Source organism: Phasianus colchicus, chromosome 33, assembly GCF_987193195.1.
Source record: "Phasianus colchicus chromosome 33, bPhaCol1.hap1.1, whole genome shotgun sequence".
Classification (NCBI taxonomy): domain Eukaryota; kingdom Metazoa; phylum Chordata; class Aves; order Galliformes; family Phasianidae; genus Phasianus; species Phasianus colchicus.
In genome coordinates, this window is record NC_143468.1 from 57,008 (window position 1) to 74,813 (window position 17,806).

At 48.8% G+C, this 17,806-nt stretch overlaps 1 protein-coding gene and 1 long non-coding RNA gene across 18 annotated transcripts in view; both read left to right on the forward strand.

Moving 5' to 3' along the window:
* LOC149913889 (uncharacterized) overlaps positions 1-14,779 on the forward strand; it is a 28,453-nt gene extending 13,674 nt beyond the window's left edge. For 5 of the 17 annotated variants that reach the window (XM_090128287.1, XM_090128291.1, XM_090128292.1 and 2 more), the window contains one exon: positions 3,473-4,967. In XM_090128287.1, coding sequence (XP_089984413.1) covers positions 3,473-4,562 — 1,090 coding nt within the window. In that variant the 3' untranslated portion in view covers positions 4,563-4,967. The other 12 variants (XR_016460789.1, XR_016460787.1, XR_016460792.1 and 9 more) reach the window with 10 other exon arrangements.
* LOC149913890 (uncharacterized) lies at positions 14,777-17,796 on the forward strand. The gene is made up of 5 exons (XR_016460793.1): positions 14,777-14,827; positions 14,994-15,191; positions 16,511-16,686; positions 16,829-17,005; positions 17,311-17,796. It is a non-coding gene; the product is annotated as an uncharacterized LOC149913890 (long non-coding RNA).
* Positions 17,797-17,806: the final 10 nt, after the last annotated feature.

Here is a 17,806-nt window from a genome sequence, read left to right on the forward strand (position 1 = left end):
AAACAAAGCAGTACTTGAGGAGCGCAAGCTTCCTATGTTCGATCATAGTTCCTTACGTTTGCCATTCCAGTTCTACATGGTGTCCCGTTTCTACAGCTGACTCAGCTGTAGATGTCTCTCCTACATCAAACACATCCTTTCATTCAAAATGTGGGTTCTTACCCACAGAAACTTTCCATTTCCCACTTTCTCAAAAAGATTGAATCGACTCCTAAGGCTGCTTCCCTAAAACAAAGTGTAATTTTTCTATTTCGCTGAAACCAGTCACCAATAGAAGTTGTCCTCTCCTTTATTACTGTCTCGTCTGTGTGTGCTCTTCCCCTGTTCTGCTCTTCTAGTGCTCTTGTCAGCATCCAATCTCTGCGCCGCAGCTCTATGTCGGACTTTATTTTGGGGTGGAGGAAGGTACGTAGGGCCTAGATTTGTACAAGAAAAGCTATTGTGCTGTGCCCAGAAGGTGATGAAGAAGAGCCCTGGGGAACCAGGAGCACAAAGGCAGCGTGTTTCTCCGAAGGCCACAGCGTGAGCACGTGTTCCCTTTGGCGGACTCCTTTGTACCTCTGCAGGAAGTGCTTTGGAATGGAGAATTTTCTGGAGTTGTTTCCAGTTGTTGCTTGGATGAGCTGAGGCTTTTCTCCTTGTATCTTGGCAGGAAAGCAGAGCGGAGGGAACGTCTGTGGTGAGATGCTCAGGTGAAGTTGCCTTCCCTGCACCAACAGCCTGTTTGTGTCCACGTGATGCACGGTGAAGGGAAGCCTGCTGTTCTGTCAGTAAGCCTGCCTAGTGGAATGATGTTTTTGGCCTTTTTGGCAAGTGTGTGAGGAGAGGTCCTTGGACAGGCTTTTCTTTTCTGGTTTTATTTTTGGTTGCTTTTTTTTGTTGTTGTTTGTTTGTTTTTTTCCAGGGGACCAGGGCTGTTCAATTCTTAGTTACAATGGTTGATTGGTGCTTGTTTGAAAAATATTTCTCATCTCGAGAAGCAGTGTTCTCGCACCAGAGAAGGAGAAAGTCTCCCCCGATGGAAAAAAGGGCTTGTTGAATGCCTTGGGTGAGATGTTGCAGAAGAGGAAATGAGTGAGGTTAGTTAAAATGTGCCACCTGGGTTCTGTTTGAGCCCCCTCCAACCCCACAAGTGCCGTCCAAAGCTCTCCGGTGCCCCCTGGTGCTCTTTGCAGTTCCCCACTAAGGTCCCATTGCCTCTCGGCGTTGTCTGGACTCTCCTTGTGCAAAGTCAGTGCCCCCCAGTGCTGCCTGGAGCCACCCCAGTGCTGTGTGCGGCCCTCGCTAGCCTCCCAGTGCCCCGCAGTGGACCTCCCAGTGCCACCAGTACTGCCCAGTGCCCCCAGTTCAACACCCCCATTGCTCAGTACGTGACCATCTCCTTCCCCAGGAACAAAACAAGGCAGCAGAGATGATGACAGCAGCGATTGTGCTAGAGATGTTCAGTGTGGAGGAGCTGCAGCTCTTGGCTCCCTGCAGCCACCCCAACATCCCCAGAGGTGGGCACGGAGGCCTGGGGGGGCGTTGGTGCTGCATGAACGACTGCAGGCAGAGGTGTAGCAAAGCGAACGCAAACCATTTAATAGTTAAACGTACAAAAGAGTAAATAAATGACAATATTCCCAACCATTTCCCACCCTAACAATAGTTGCTGATCCCACCCCCTAAAATTCCCACCCTCTAATCAGTTTCCCACCCCCCAATCAAGTTCTCACCCCCCCGCTCCCTCCCACCAACAGTTTCCTCCCCGTCCAAAAAACTTCCCAGCCCCCAACATTCCCACCCCAGTAATTCTTTCCTCCCAGTTCCAACGATTTTGGAGTATAACATTGTATCAGAGTACAATTTCTCACTCAGAATTGCCACCCCACAAAAGTCCCTCCCCCTCCCCACATCCCCAGTGCCAGCAGTTACGGAGTACAAGAATTTTTGATGCCAGCCATCTCCCACCGCAGCCAGTTCTCACCCCAGTCATTTCCCACCCCAACAATATCACAGTACAGCCATTTCATTTCCCACTCCAAAAAGATCCCACCGCCCCAAAATGCCCACCCACAGCCATTCCCCACCCCAAGAATTCCCACCCGCAATTCCCACCCGCAGCCATTCCCTCCCCCCAGCCATTCCCACCCGCAATTCCCACCCGCAATCATCCCTCCCCCCACCCCCATTCCCACTCGCGATTCCCACCCCCAACCCTTCCCCACCCCAGCCATTCCCACCCCCCAACCATTTCCCACCCCCCAAGCAACATTTCCCAGCCCAAAGCTTTGACAGTCCAAGACTTTTGCAGTCCATCAGCTTCAGAGTCCCACATTGCCCCAGTCCAAGACGCCGCTTGTGGACAGCCCAGTTTGGGAGGGGTAGGGCTGGCGCCGGTGCTGGTGCCCCTGGAACAGTGCCGCTGCTCTCTGGGTATCGTGGGGGCCAGCGAGGAGCCCAGGGCTACAGGGAGCCATATTCATCGGCTATGGCCACGTCTCCTGCTGCACCAAGAGGGCTGGTTTCTTGGTCTGCTCCCGCTCGGGCCACTGTTGGGGTGTGATGGGCACCGAGCCCTCCTGCTGGCCGCCGTGCTGCCACAGCCAGCTTTGCCTAGCGCCGATGTTTGTGGCCTGGAACATCCTGGCAGCGCGGCAGCTTCCTCTTTGCGGCTGGGATGCTGCCAGCGTGCTGCTTGTGCCCGGTGCTCTTGCGTTTGGTGGTGGTGCAGGCGGGCGTTGGGCACCTGGGTGGCTCGGTGCTGTCCCCGCGGTGCTTGTCTGCCAGCCGGCAGGAGATGCATCCGGGTGGCAGTGCGAGGCGCGTGAGAACCACGCGGGGCTGTTCCTGCTGCGCCTCTTCCAGGAGCTGTCCAGTTTGCGGCAAAGGAGGCACGGGGCGCTTGGCTGTCTCAATGCTGTCCCCCTGGTGTTTGTCTGCCACCCGGCAGGAGATGCATCCGGGTGGCAGTGCCAGGCGGGTGAGAATCACCCGGGGCTGCCTCCGCTGCACCTCTGCCATCAGGTGTGCCGCGGTGGGCGACGGTGGTGCGGAGGCAGCCAGTGGGTTTGGCAGTGGCAGACGGGTGAGAATCACCCGGGGCTGCCTCCGCTGCACCTCTGCCATCAGGTGTGCAGTGAGGGGCGCCGGAGGTGCTGGGGCAGCCAGTGGGTTTGGCAGTGCCAGGCGGGTGAGAATCACCCGGGGCTCCCTCCGCTGCACCTCTGCCATCAGGTGTGCAGTGAGGGGCGCCAGAGGTGCTGGGGCAGCCAGGGGGGTCGGCACAGGCAACTCCGGGGATGCTGTCTTCTGCGGGAGCGAGTTGGTGCGGAGCCCAGATTCAGCATCTGTCTCGTTGCTGAGCTCCCTGCTGGCCCTGGGGGAGTCAGGCAGCTCTGCGATGGAAGAGCAGGAGTCGAAGCTGCTGGAGACATCTGGGCTCAGTCGCTCCGTGGCAGTGATGCACTGCATCAGGTCTTTGCTTTTGCAGCTGTCCGGAGCGCTGGCTGCTTCTGGAAAAGCGGAACATCCCCCAGAACAATGATGGCAGCCTTCCCACGCCAGCTCGGTGTGGACACGGACCCGCCATCTCTGCAGACCACAAACTCACCATCAATCCAGTTGAGGAAATGGTCAATTTCCGCATCGTCAGCAAGAGTGTTGGTGCTGGGTCTCTCTTCTGGAAAAGGGAAGAAATCCCCAGTGGGGCAATGCCAGCTTTCCCACGGCCACTCGGCGCAGACAGCCGCCCAGCAGCTGTGCTGCTCCCAGACTCACCGTTGTTGATCCACATGAGCAGGTCATCCATGTCTGCGGTGTCGTCCAGGATGCCTGTGTTGGCCGTCACTTCTGGAAAAGGAAAAAATCCCCAGTGGGGCAATGCCAGCTTTCCCGCGCCCACTCGGTGCGAACACCCCCCCGCCAGCTGTGCTGCCCCCAAACTCACCCTCGTTGATCCACATGAGGAGCTCCTCGATGTCGTCCGCGATGTCCTCCGGGGTGTCTGCGCTCGTTGTCACTGCTGGAAAAGCAAGAACATCCCCGGTGGAGCAATGCCAGCTTTCCCACAGCCAGCCGGTGCGGACAGCGTGCCGCCCGCTCCGCAGCCCCTGAACTCACCGCCTGGTTCCAGCGTGGCAGCGCTGCAGGTGAGCGGAGCCGTGGCGGGACGGGGGCACACGTCGGTGGGCGCAGGGTGCCCCCGGTCCTCCGAGAGCACCACGGCGTCTTGGAAGGGCTCCATCGGCGCCTCCCAGGTGTCAGGCAGGGTGCAGGGCACGGGGAGCACCTGCTGCTGCAGGGAGGGTACCTGCAAAAGAACGGGTGGGGGGCTGGGGCGGGCGGGGGCCTGCGGCAGGCAGGTGCCTGCGGGCTGCGGGGGCTCCCCGTGGAGGAGCACGGCCCCAGGCCACAGCCCCATGGGCTGCTGGGGCAGCAGCGTCCTTGCCAGCAGGGGATGTCCCGAGCAGGGAGCAGGGGCGGTGGGGGAAGCCATAGCTGGGTGCAGCCCCCCAGGTAGGAGCAGCAGCACCGGTAAGTGCAGCCCCGCAGCTGGGGTCAGGCCCCCAGGTGGCAGCTGAGCCGGGGTTGGGGGCAGCCCCCCAGGTGGGAGCTGCGCTGCCTGTCCCCAGACACCTGGTCCCCCAGGCCAGACAGAGGCCTGAGGTGCCAGGTAGGTGGCAGTGGGGACAGGGGAGGGTTGGGGTGGTACCGGCATCGGTCCGCGGACGGTGGGCTGCATCCAGGCGGGGTCCGGTGGCGGCACAGTCGCTTCAACGAAAATGGCGTCGGGTGTCAGAGGCACCGTCAGCGCTCGTCGAGGGAATCTCTCTGTGGGGAAATGCCAGAAGGGGCGCTGGGCTGAGAGCCGGGGCACTGGGGTGAGATCCGGGTGAGAGGAGAGGGATCTGGGGCGCTGGGGTGCGATCTGTGGTCACAGGGATGAGATCAGGTGTGCTGGGGTGAGATCTGGGGCCCTGGGCTGAGAGCTGGTGCGCGGGGCTGAGATCTGGGGTCACAGGGATGAGATCTGGGGCCCTGGGCTGAGATCTGGAGTCACAGGGGTGAGAGAGATCTGGTGTGCTGGGGTGAGATCTGGGGTCACAGGGGTGAGAGAGATCTGGGGCCCTGGGCTGAGATCTGGGGTCACAGGGGTGAGAGAGATCTGGGGCCCTGGGCTGAGATCTGGAGTCACAGGGGTGAGAGAGATCTGGGGCCCTGGGCTGAGATCTGGAGTCACAGGGGTGAGAGAGACCTGGTGCGCTGGGGTGCGATCGAGGGTCACAGGGGTGAGAGAGATCTGGTGTGCTGGGGTGAGATCTGGGGTCACAGGGGTGAGAGAGATCTGGTGTGCTGGGCTGAGATCTGGAGTCACAGGGGTGAGAGAGACCTGGTGCGCTGGGGTGCGATCGAGGGTCACAGGGGTGAGAGAGATCTGGTGCGCTGGGGTGAGATCTGGAGTCACAGGGGTGAGGTCTGGGGTGCTGGGGTGCGATCGAGGGACACAGGGGTGAGATCTGGTGCGCTGGGGTGAGATCTGGGGCACTGGGGTCAGCTGGAGCATCAGAGCAGGGGGAGCCCGCTGCCTTACCTGCCATGACAGCTGGAGAGTGGCAGTTGGGGGAGCCCCTCCCCCCAGGGGGGTTCCGTGACTGTTGGGGTCAGCCCCTTTCCCCCAGGCTTGCGATGGTTTGACTTTTTGTACCCAAACATCCTTCCCATGCCAGTTGTTTCCCATCCCGATGATCAGTGACCATCCCGATGGGCATTTGGCAGCCCAGTGCTCTTCCTTGCCAAGGGTCTGCCCGTCCCAGTGGGGATTTGCCATCCCTGCAGTGAGTTCTCACCCCAGGGATGGTTTCCCCTCCCGTCCAAGCGATTTCCAGTCGTCACCGCCCAAAATTGTGTTTATCCAGGCCATGGCTAAGAACTTAAAGTGCCAGCATTAGTTACGAGTTCTTGAAAGTGGTAGCGGCCGTGGTAGGCCAGTTAGACCTATGGTAACAATGAAAAGGAGGGATTTCTGTGGGACAGCCCTGGTTTAGCTGAGAACAGTGCAGGAATGAGTCAGTGCCCATGCAGCGTATGCCGAGCTTGTTACTGTGAACTGGTCCTTTGTGCCTCGGAGAACATCACTAACTTTAAACCGTGGACTTTTTCTCCTGGCTTTGGCTGTCTCTTGGGGGCATTGCTAGCGAGGACAGAAGAGACAGCATTGTCTTTTCTGCTCTTCCCTCTTCCGTGCTTCCCCTTTCTGCTCTCTTCCTCATCTACTCTTCAGCTCTTCTCCCTGAGTGTTATCCTCTTTTTTTCTGCTCATCTGCTGTTCTTTCTTCCTTGTATCCTGAGTCCTCTCCTGCATCTGTACTCCTCTTCTGCTTTTCTTTTTTCTTACCCGTATCCTCTCTTCTCCTCTTGTTCTCCTCATCCACTCTTCTGACTTAACTGTATCCTCTTTGCACATCTTGCGCTCTACGGTTCTTCTGTTCTGACCACTCTCTGCTCTTCTACTTCACAGCTCTTTTCCTTCTCTGCTCTTCTGTGCTCTCTTCCTCCCTTCTGTTCTTTTTCGTTTCTGCGCTTCTCACGGACCCGTGTCCTGTCTTCCCATCTTCTGTACTTCTGCCATACCCGTATTCTCTCTTCTTCTCTTCAGCTCCTCTCCACTTCTGCTTTTCTGCCTTAGCTGTCTTGGCTCATCTCCCTTTCTGCTCTTCTCCCCGTCTGCACGTCTTTCTTACCTTCATCCTCTCTTTTATTCTCCTGCTCTCCTCCTCTTCTGCTCATCTCCTCATTGCTCTGCTGTCTTGCCTGGATCCAACCGTTTTCTCTCTTGCGCTTTTCATCTTCTGCCCTTCTTTCTTACCTGCATCCTTTCTTCTTTTTCTTCTCTGCTGCTCTTCTTTATTTCTGCCTTGTCTGTATGTGCTCTTCCCCTGTTCTGCTCTTCTAGTGCTCTTGTCAGCATCCAATCTCTGCGCCGCAGCTCTATGTCGGACTTTATTTTGGGGTGGAGGAAGGTACGTAGGGCCTAGATTTGTACAAGAAAAGCTATTGTGCTGTGCCCAGAAGGTGATGAAGAAGAGCCCTGGGGAACCAGGAGCACAAAGGCAGCGTGTTTCTCCGAAGGCCACAGTGTGAGCACGTGTTCCCTTTGGCGGACTCCTTTGTACCTCTCCAGGAAGTGCTTTGGAATGGAGAATTTTCTGGACTTGTTTCCAGTTGTTGCTTGGATGAGCTGTGGCTTTTCTCCTTGTATCTTGGCAGGAAAGCAGAGCGGAGGGAACGTCTGTGGTGAGATGCTCAGGTGAAGTTGCCTTCCCTGCACCAACAGCCTGTTTGTGTCCACGTGATGCACGGTGAAGGGAAGCCTGCTGTTCTGTCAGTAAGCCTGCCTAGTGGAATGATGTTTTTGGCCTTTTTGGCAAGTGTGTGAGGAGAGGTCCTTGGACAGGCTTTTTTTTTTTTTTTTTTTTTTTTCAGGGGAAATGCTATTTCAGTTGTTAGTTACAATGGTTGATTGGTGCTTGTTTGAAAAATATTTCTCATCTCGAGAAGCAGTGTTCTTGCACCAGAGAAGTGAGAAATCTCCTGTACATCCTGTCTTCTCCGTGAGACCTTTGCACAATGTCTCTAGCTGCCTGTAGAAATGGTGGGGGGATAAATGGGGAAGAGCTGAGGTGCAGTTTCTGTGCGTGCTCTGTACACGGAGCAGGCGTCGCCTAGTGAGAGCTAGGAGCCCTTTGCAGCGTGGTGGATTTGTTTTCCTTGCTTGTTGGAGCGTGATGCTTTTGTAGGTGCTGTGTGCATTGTAAGTAACTGTGAACTGTGCTGAGACAACAGGTGTGCTGGAGAGAGCCCCGCTGCAGCCTTTTTGTTTGGGCAGTTTTATTCCCTCTGGGGATTAAAGGGGTCTTGAAAAACTCACAAGTGCAACGTGCTACTGCTCCAGCCTGTCAAGTGGAGATGATGCCTTTCCTCCCATTGGGGCAGGGAGGAAAGTAGGTGAGAAATTCTTCTGCCAGTGTGAAGTGGCAGGTTCGGAAGATGGTAACAGGCACGGTAGGCCAGGTAGCAAGATCTCAGAATCCTAGTATCGCCAAGGTTGGAAGAGACCTACGAGATCAGCAGTCCAACCATCCACCTATCATCAATAGTTCTCACTCGTCCATGTCCCTCGACACAGCGTCTAACCGTTCCTCGAACACCTCCAGGGTCAGTGACTCCACCAACTCCCTGGGCAGCCCTTTGCAGCGCCCAGCCACTCTTTTGGAAAAGCAGTATTTCCTACCATCCAGCCTGAATCTCCCCCGGCTCAAATGGAGGCCGTTCCCTCCAGTCCTATTGCTAGTTAACAATGTGAGTTAACAGTGAGAGAGTGTTAACAGTGAAAGCGAATGTGTGTGGGGCATCCCTGACTTGGCTGACAGGAGTGGAACAGTGTTCACGTAGACGGCGGGGGGCTTGTTCCTGTGAAACGGTCCCTTGTGCTCCAGGAATCTCTCTGACTTTCTATCATGGCCTCTTCCTCCTGGTTTTCAGTGTGTACAGAGGCACTGGTAATGAAGAGAGAACAGACCTCTTCCTGGGCCACAGAATGGAATGTGCTTGAGAAGCAAAGGCAGGCAGGTGTGTGCAAAGCAAAGGCGTGTGTGTGCTTGCAGAGCAAAGGGAAGCATGTGCACGCATCGAAAGCAAAGGCGGGCAGGTGCTTGTGAGGCAAAGGCAGGTAGGGGTACGTTTGTGAGGCAAAGGCAGGTATGGGTGTGCTTGCTTGCTTAGCAAAGGCATGCAGGTGCATGCTTGCATAGCAAAGGCAGGCAGGTGCATATGAAGGAACGGCAGGTAGATGGATGCATGCTTGCTTCGAAAAGGCAGGCAGGTGCATGGCTGTGAAGCAAAGGCAGGGAGACGTGTGCTTGCTTAGCAAAGGCAGGCAGATGGGTTCTTGCAAAGCAGTGGCAGGCAGGCAGGTGATTGCTTGTGAAGCGAAGGCCGGGAGGTGGTTGCTTGGTTAGCAGTGGCAGGCAGGTGTGTGCTTGCAGAGCAGTCTCTAGCCAACTGAGGGGATGTTCTCAGGTTTTGTTGCTCTTTAATGACTTTTCTTTTTTTTTTTTTTTTTCCTTCTTTACTGCCTTCAGTGTCCCCGTCTCTTCCAGAAGCTGCTCTTTTGGCAGCCGCCGCGTGGGCTCGTTAGATGCCCTGAGTGTTTGGAAGAGAGCAGTTTTGTTGAGGGCTGTTGGTGGAATTTCTGTTGCCAGGAGCGCGCGGACAGAGAAAGAAGCGTTGTGCAGGCGGGGCAAAAGGAGTGCTGGGGGTCCTGGGAGCAGCAGCGAGGGAAGGTGTTTGAGCTAGTGCCGTTCCACTGGAACGTCCCTTTGGTTTTCTACTTCTGAGAGTACTGGAACTGGTTGAAAAAGATGTGACTTTAAGCGAGGGTGCAGAGCAGATTTAAGCTTTACAGGCGGCTGTGCCAGAGCGTGAAGCATCATCAGCAGGCATGGGTAGCACCAGCTTGAAACATCAGGGGAAGCAGAAGAAGAAGTAGAAGAGCTGAGGTGCAGTTTCTGTGCATGCTCTGTACACGGAGCGGGCGTCACCTAGTGAGAGCTACGAGCCCTTTGCAGCATGGTGGATTTGTTTTCCTTGCTTGTTGGAGCGTGATGCTTTTGTAGGTGCTGTGTGCATTGTAAGTAACTGTGAACTGTGCTGAGATAACAGGTGTCCTAGAGGGAGCCCCAAAGTCCTTAGTTGAGTGAGGGCCTTTTTTCTCCCTCTCTCAGTTTTTTTTTCTTCTTCTTTTCTTTCTGTTAGTGTGACATAGCTGGCCCATCAGATAATTCACTGGGAGTTGTGCCTTCTTGCGAAGCTGTGGCAGGTGGGTGCATGCACTTCACTGCTAGTATGACCAAGCTGAAGATGTCTGAGCTGTGTGAGAGCTTTGAGAATTGGATGGAGAGTTCTTGACCAAGGAAGAGCCCTGTGGTCCTAGCCCCCTGGGGAGAGGCTGGGATTGCTGAAGGGAGCGAGGATTCTTTGAGTGATCTGAATGGTCTAGGAAGGGAGGTGACAGGTTTAGGGTTCCTTTGCAGTGCTCTGCCCAGGCTGTGACACTGCCGGGGTTTGATTTTGAGTCACTCTGAATACAAAAGGAGACAAATGGTATTTTGTGCAGCCTGAAACCCTGCAACTCTGCTGTAGGGGCTCCAGCCCAGAGTAGGTGCCCTGTCTCCATGACTGCTGACCACGCTCTTCCCTTCTCCACAGTGACCACGGCCAGCCCCTGAAGCCCCAGTCATGAAGACCCTGTACGTCATGCCCAGTGGCCATCTGTCTGTGCTTCCCATGTCTGTGATGGGTGATGGAAAGAGGTTGGGAAAATTGTCATTTTTCTTTTTCAATGCTTTCTACGTTAAATGATGAAATGTTTAGTGTTCACTTTGCTACACCTCTGCCTGCAGTCATTCATGCAGCACCAATGCCCCTGTACAGTGCATTCCTTAAACCCAGAGTAGAAAATGTGTTATTTGTGGGCAAATTGTATGATGTACATTTTTTATTGCTAAATCTGTCTATGATGTACTTAAAAAATGATTATTTTTTTTATAGAATTGGCTTCTGTTTTTAATTTATTTTTCCAGTCGATCCTTTCTTTTGTGTCCTGACTTGATCTGTCTGGTAGCTGCTGTGATAGTCTCACCATTGCCCTTTGGACTAAGGGTCTGTGTCTGCTGTGGAATTGCCTAGCAGGGATAATGGTAACCTAGTTGCAACTGGAAAACTCCACCAAAGGTGTTTTTCAGTGACACTGTTTGTTTGTTACTGGTGGTGTTCTTGTTACAGAGGTAGACAGGGGCAGAGCAAATGAAGTGCTGAGTAGGCAAGTGAATGAATGTGAACTTCTCAGACAAAATTCCTTCGATCAGGCTTTGGGCAGGGGGAGGATGTGTTGAAAAATCCTGTTGCCAACAGAGTGAAGCGCTCTTGCCCTTGATGACATCTTTTTTCCCATAAGTCTCCATACTGAGTTAGACAAGTAGTCATAGTCCAGCTGCCTACATATAGCAGTAAGCAGCCGTAGGGGAAGAGGATCTGATTTTGGCATTCTTTCTTTTACTCTCTTCTGAATTCCAGCAGTTATCTGAGTGCTATAATCTAGTGGTGGCCTTTTCACAGTGAATTCAAAAAGTATTTACTGAGAGTTGTAGTTGGAATATCTGGGTCTGTTGAATGGCCATCATTTTCTTTCCTGTTTTATATGGATTGCAAGATCAAGTTACCAGTAGTATACAAATATAATACAAGTTACCAGTAACCTTTTTTTGTCTTGCTTGTGCATGGGGAAAACTAGTGTTCTGTGGATCTGAACCTAGTATAGAAAGATCTGGTGCTGAAGATTGTGGAGCTATTCTGCAATAAAGACATCAGTGATGGAAGAGCAAAATACTGGGTTGAGAAAGCTGCCAGGCTGCTCCCTGGGAATGCTGCTGCTCTCTTGAAGGTTGAAGGTAAATTCCAGCTTCTCATGTCATCTAGTCATCTCAATATTTCCTTGGCTAGATTATTTTAGAATCAGGAATCTTAAATCAATTACATATTAATTTCTTTGCTGCCTGCTGTTTTTTTCTAGCTTGCATGAAAATTACAGCTCTGGACTTTCACATGCATTTTAAGGTTTATCTGTTCAAAAATGTGAGGAAATTGTTAGTAATAATATCTAAGAAGTTGAGCTTAGATAGGCAATACCTGATGTGTCTCTTGTGACTAAACTCCTTTTTAGTTTTTTGAGTTTAAAAATGAAGTGTGTGGGAAGTGCTGTCATTCTCAACTACTGTGTAAATGCTTTCAGTTATACAGTGTCACTTTGGCACTTAGTTTTATGTAGCACAGCAGCAATGACATTGAGGTTCTTAGGGGCTTCTGTTGGTTTTCTTTTGTTTTACTTGGACTAGTGTATGGTCAATAAGTATACAGATGCTATGTAGTATATAGAAAAGTTAGGCTGGTAAGGTTATCACGTTGAGAAAGATAATCAGAGATAAATGAAAAAATGCTCACTGATGTTGTGGGCTCACAAGAAACTCCATGAGGAGCGATCTCCAGAGAGAGATCCTTCCTCAGTGGCAGTCAGCCCTTAAATGGGGTCTAGGAGAGGTGCAGCCGGGCTCCATCCCTTGTGGTCACACAACTGAATTGCCTTCACCTGCAGTCCCAGGGCTGACTCAGTGCTCACCTGCGGTGATCAATCAGAGGTTCAAACTGTGATTCAACAGTTCTCATACGGACTAGCTATTCTGTAACAAGGTGTGCTGTCTCTGAATCAAACTGTCTGACAGTCTTAACTTAGCATCTACAAGAGGCACATTCTGAAGTTTTTTTCCCTGTTATCTTGTTTCTAAGATGTTGGAGTAATTTCATCAAGTCTGTAGTCTGTGTAGTGGAGGTGAGCAAACAGTGGTGATGTGGTTGTTGAAAAGACTGATGCAGAAAAAAAAATTAATTATGTTGCCTTCATGTTTCATAGGAGAAGTTACAAGAATATAAAGTTGAAGATGGCTGAAATGAGCTCTTTTATGTGACTCAAGCTGAATTCCATGCAAGACCTGATGACGTCTCTCTTAACATCAAACTTGGTTGCACTGTACCACTCATTCAGTAAATTACGAGATGCTGTGCTCCATGTTCAGGAGGCAGAGAAGAAAATACCTCTGGAGACGAGCTTGGAATGGTGTTTCTGTGTCGTAAAGACACTTGAGGTATTTAATCATCTTTTGATTCTGTCATAATCTTCCATATCCTCAAAACTGGTCACAGTCTCTTAGTTTCGTTCCACTGACAGCTATTGCTCAAATAATGTAACTCCTCCAAATGAAAGTCAACTGAAGCCAATTGTTTAATGGGGATTTTCTTCCTAAAGTTAAACCTTGTATATTTTCTAACTTCAAGTCTAAGCTAGATATAGCAGCTTCATCAAGGAGAGAACTGTTTGAAGAGTTCCTGGAACTTCACTGCTGAAAGATACATTAATGCCTCACCTGTGAAAGTGAGTTAGGTAGCAGTGTGTCCTGGAGAAGTAATATCCTTGCCTTCACAGAAAGATGGTTATTCCTCTTCCTCTGATGAACTTTATTCTTTAGGAATACCTTGAATCAGCCCAGGACTTGGAATCTAATACAAAGAATTGGAGAGCTATCAAAAGCAGTCATCTACTGGCTCATTCTAGCTTTATTAAAATGAAATTTGCTTTGGGAGATGTCTGTCAGTGCAGAGAGGTGCTTGAAAGGTATTGTTTTATCATTTTTGTATTTAAAAGTCCAGAACGGAATACTTTTTTCTTAGTCAGAGAACATCTAGCAGGTATCAATTTCCCTGCGTAACCAGTTTGTGGACAGGAGAGGAGTTTCTCTGTACTAAGGTTCTTAGTAGGCTTGAAGCCCAAGCTATGTATTTGTCCAAGCTACAAGCCTTGGAGAAGACTTGGTGATATCCTGGGTCGGTTGCCTTCTGTCTCTTCAGTAAGAGAACTTTGTTCTATACTTCAGCATCTAATTCAGATTTCACAGATATTTGTGGACCAGTTTTGTCCTGGTCAGCTTAACACAACCCGCATATGATATGATATGATGAAGAATTGTAGATATAAATGGGAAGCAGAAGGCCACCCCCAGTAAGAGCATTCTTCTTCAGGGAAAACTGGTCAGGCCAGCTAAGCCAACTGACTTCAAGGTATATCACCTGCAGCACGGCCGGAATAGTGCAAAACAATGTTTGTAGCCCATTTCTTGGTGAAGTTCTGTGTTCCATTCTTCCTGTTATGTTTTCTTTCATACTGACTTCTACTGACTTCAGTTGATTTCACTTCCATAAGTGAAGGTCAGTGCTTTGGGAACTTGAGGCTGTTGTCTTGCTTTCTTGTGCAACTCAGGTTTAAACAACTGAGGTGGTAGTAGCAGTTGAATCACCGAGTTGCTCGGTCCACAGTTAAATAACACTGACCCAAAGCATGCGATGGCTTTTACCAGGACTTTGTTGAAAATGAGTCTTTTCTGCCTTCTAGCTTTGATCGTCTCCTTCACTCTGTGAAACAGTATGTGAGAGAAGCTGAGGAGCTGTCTCACACCGTCCTGGAAATGAAAGGACAGCTATACATGCATGCTGGGACGTTTCTGCTCAAACTGGCCCAGAACAGTGAGGTGCAGTGGAGCGATGCGTGTCAACTGGCAGCACTGTGTTATTTGAAAAGTTTCAACGTAAGTCACTTTTCACTTTCTGCCTGTAGTTAATGCAGTTCTTGACCACTCTTGCTGTACATGTGCGGAACACCCATATTCCAAAGATTAATTAGTGTTTGTAAGGTTCTCCCCTCACTAAGTCTTACTCTTCCACATGCCTTTAAAGGACGTGGACAGGAGCTAACTGAGTATCTCCCACATTCTTGTTCACAGACAGTCAGTAGAGCTTAGTCAGTCTTAATTCTTTGCCTTATGAAATACTACTAATTTTCCATTTTGTGCAACTGCTGGTGTTCAGAACTTTACTTTCTCTTGTGTGTGCTTACAGCTATTGGCAGTAGCCAAAATTACTCACTGTGTCTTCTTCATTGATATGTTGCAGAGTGCCTTCAGAATGAGTGTATATTTCTAAAGTTCTCTTGTGCTAGAAATAAGAATATGTTTCCTAATGTTCAAGACTAAACTAAGTGATCTGCTTTTTGTTGTAAAGAAGCTGTGACAAATCCTCTCCTTTCTTCTCCAGGTTCTTAAACCAAAGTCAAAACTAATAAAAGGGGATCCCACTGGAGAAGACAAGCTGGAAATGTTGGCTTGTGATCGCAAAAGCCAGTCTGGTAATAAGAATTAATCCTTAAGAAAGTTCCATAGATCTCTTTTAATTTTATGAATAGTTACTTGAAGAGTTAAGCGGCTCGATTCCCAACCTTAAGTAGCAAGAGCAGCCCACTGTTGGGGTTGTCCTTCAGTGTTTTTATGTGAAATCCCATTTTTGTTTTCTAGGTCATATGTTGCTGAGCTTAAGCCGTGGCAAGGACAATTTCTTGAAAAAGACTGGAATCTTTTGCCAACACAAGGGGTTTACTGACGTTATTTGAAAGCCTCTTTGGGAGGGGGGCTTCTCTTTCCTTGGCATAGATGAGACAAGCAATGTCAGTACACGAGCACCAATGTAAGAAGAACTTAATAAATATGATAATGGTAAGAGGTGTTTCTTAAATTCAACTGAAGCACGACTGTTTCAGAGGAGCTTTTTTAGCTCCTTCCTTTTGCAACGAAAGAGGTGGGGCTGTGACAGCTGTTCAGTGTATCAATGCAAGGGGGTGATGTGCACGAAGCTTCCATTGATGCTTGTTGCTGAGAGGTGGTACTGTCACGCCTGCTTCTGAAGAATTTCTCATGCACTTCCTGCTTCCACAGTGCTGTCTTCTTGTCTGCTTTGATTCATTTTCACTTCAGCTGTCTGCTTAGCCTTTTGTGTCTGAACACTAGGAAGTGTTAATAGGAAGGCACATCTTGTAATGCAAGAATGCAGTTTCCAAGCATAAAAATGAAGTAACTCTAGGATGAATTGCTGAGACTTGATGATGAAGTCTGGCTTTGAAATTGAGTGAGAGAAGATTAGAATACTGGTAGTTTTCTACCTAGCTGTTAGTTTTCAGAAATGTTTAGATTATTAAATCTAAAATGATCTAGCAGGATACAAAACAATAACTACAGCAACAACTATGGCCTTTTTTCTTGATAGACATAGCTAAAGAGAGATACGTGTAGGTATAAAGGAAAAAAGTTTATAGTTTTACAGTCTCTCCTAAGAGGTTTGTTTCTTTATATTATTTTGTAATGTGTATTTAAAAACAAACTAACAAAAATGAAAACAAAAAAAAAAAAAAAAAACCCAAAACAACAGCACTCAAAGGCTTGTGCTTATTATACATGGGATAAAGATTTCCCCTATTAGAGGAAAAGCCATGTAAGCATATTTGCAGGAGTAAAAAACAAAACTGAATTCAAAACAGAAATTAAGCATTCAGGTTGTTTTCTTTGCTGAAAATGGTAGATCTCTTGAGCTTTACAGACTTAGAAAAACGGGAAGGATGTCTGTATAATACATCAGCTTAACCTGATACCTCAAAATGGAGAAGTTCATGTTTAAATTTTTTATGTGCTTCCTTGGAGATGTTCTCTCCATTTTTCGCCTTGACAGAAAGAGCAAATGTACCAATATGTTTGCCTTGTGCACTTCTGTGAAGTTGGTATTTCTCCTTTAAAAGTTACTTGTGTAATCAAAACAGATGGAGAAATCACTTGAAGAGTGTTACATCTGCTTTTCAAAATGCTTAGTTCCAGCTTGTTAGACAAAGGCAGACAGGTGGGAAGAGGTTGCTAGGAAGCTCCTAGGATGGGAGAAATCTTCAGAGCTCCTTACTTCTCTTGGAATGAAACCCAGCTTTGATCAGACGCTAGCCTTCCTCCCTAGGACGTAGATACTAACTTGCTACTGCTTTGTTTTTGCACAGGTGCTGTTCAAATGCACAATGTAGTGTGCTGGTAGTCTCCAGCACCCTGTGTGGCTTGGTTTGCAGTGGTGCTACCCCCAATGTGACAATTTTAAAAACAACTTTTTCACTTGCTGCAAGAAACATCAAGACTTGAGACAGATACTCCTGAATCCATTTGCCTGTTGGACCTTGAAGTCAGTGCACTTTCGTACATCTTAAATGCATTTAAGTGCTATTTTATCTTTTCTTATTTATTTTCTTCTCCTTTATTTTCCTTTATTTCTTTTGGTATCTAATTTTTTGGTTGTTGTTGTTTATTTATTTTCACAAAAACAGGTATTTCTACTCGGGATGGTATTCACTAGCAACTTAGAATTGCAAGAGAAATTTAATATTCGTAATGAAACACATCAGCCTCCTTTCTTACTGTTGCTGCTGTGCAAACAGTGCTATACTGAGAAGCAAACATCCTGGTGGGATGCTGTTCATATTCTTATGCAGAAAAAAAACAATGTAAGAATTCTTCAGTTCAGAAATATTTGAAACAAGCCTTTAGACAGCTTCTGAATTGATTCCCATAGTTTGTGTAAAACTAGTTTGCTTTGTTGGGCTGTTTTGGACGTGAATGTTTTGTTGCAGTAGGGGTTTGAGACCTACTGCATACGAGCTTTCTGTAAATGGGCTTAATGTTTCATGTACAGCATTTCTAAACTAGAGCTAGTTTAGAACCTACTAGCTATTTGTTTTCGTCAAACAAGTCATGTGAATAGAAGAAAAAGAGAAAATACTAATTGAGGACTGTTTCCTTTGATACTCAGACCAGAATCAGAGACAAAACTGAAGTTGCTTGCACAGCATGGATTAAGTACTCTGCAAACACTGGAGAAGCATGGCCTTCGGCCTGCCTTAGTTATACACTGGGCAAGAAGCCTGCAAAATATAGCAAGCTAAGATTATTTTTAAAGGTGTACAATCCGTTTTTTCTCTCCTTGTGTAAACTGAACACACAAAGTAAACAAAATCAGATGAGAAGGTACTATTGAGAACTGCTGTTAACTCTGTCGGGTAAGTTACTTTATCTAGTCAACCTATCAGGTACACTCTCCCTCACTACCTCTTCACATTACAGTGAACTGTAGTGTTGTTTTCTGTCTTTATGTTACTTCAGATAACTCTAGAGAGAGACCTCCTGAAATTTATCACAAGTGTCAGAGAACAATTCTTGAATTTTTCAAGAAAACAACTACACCAGGAAAGAATAAGTGTTAGTAAGACTTGATTTGAATTTGTTGAGGTAGTTTCTTTTCAACAGGG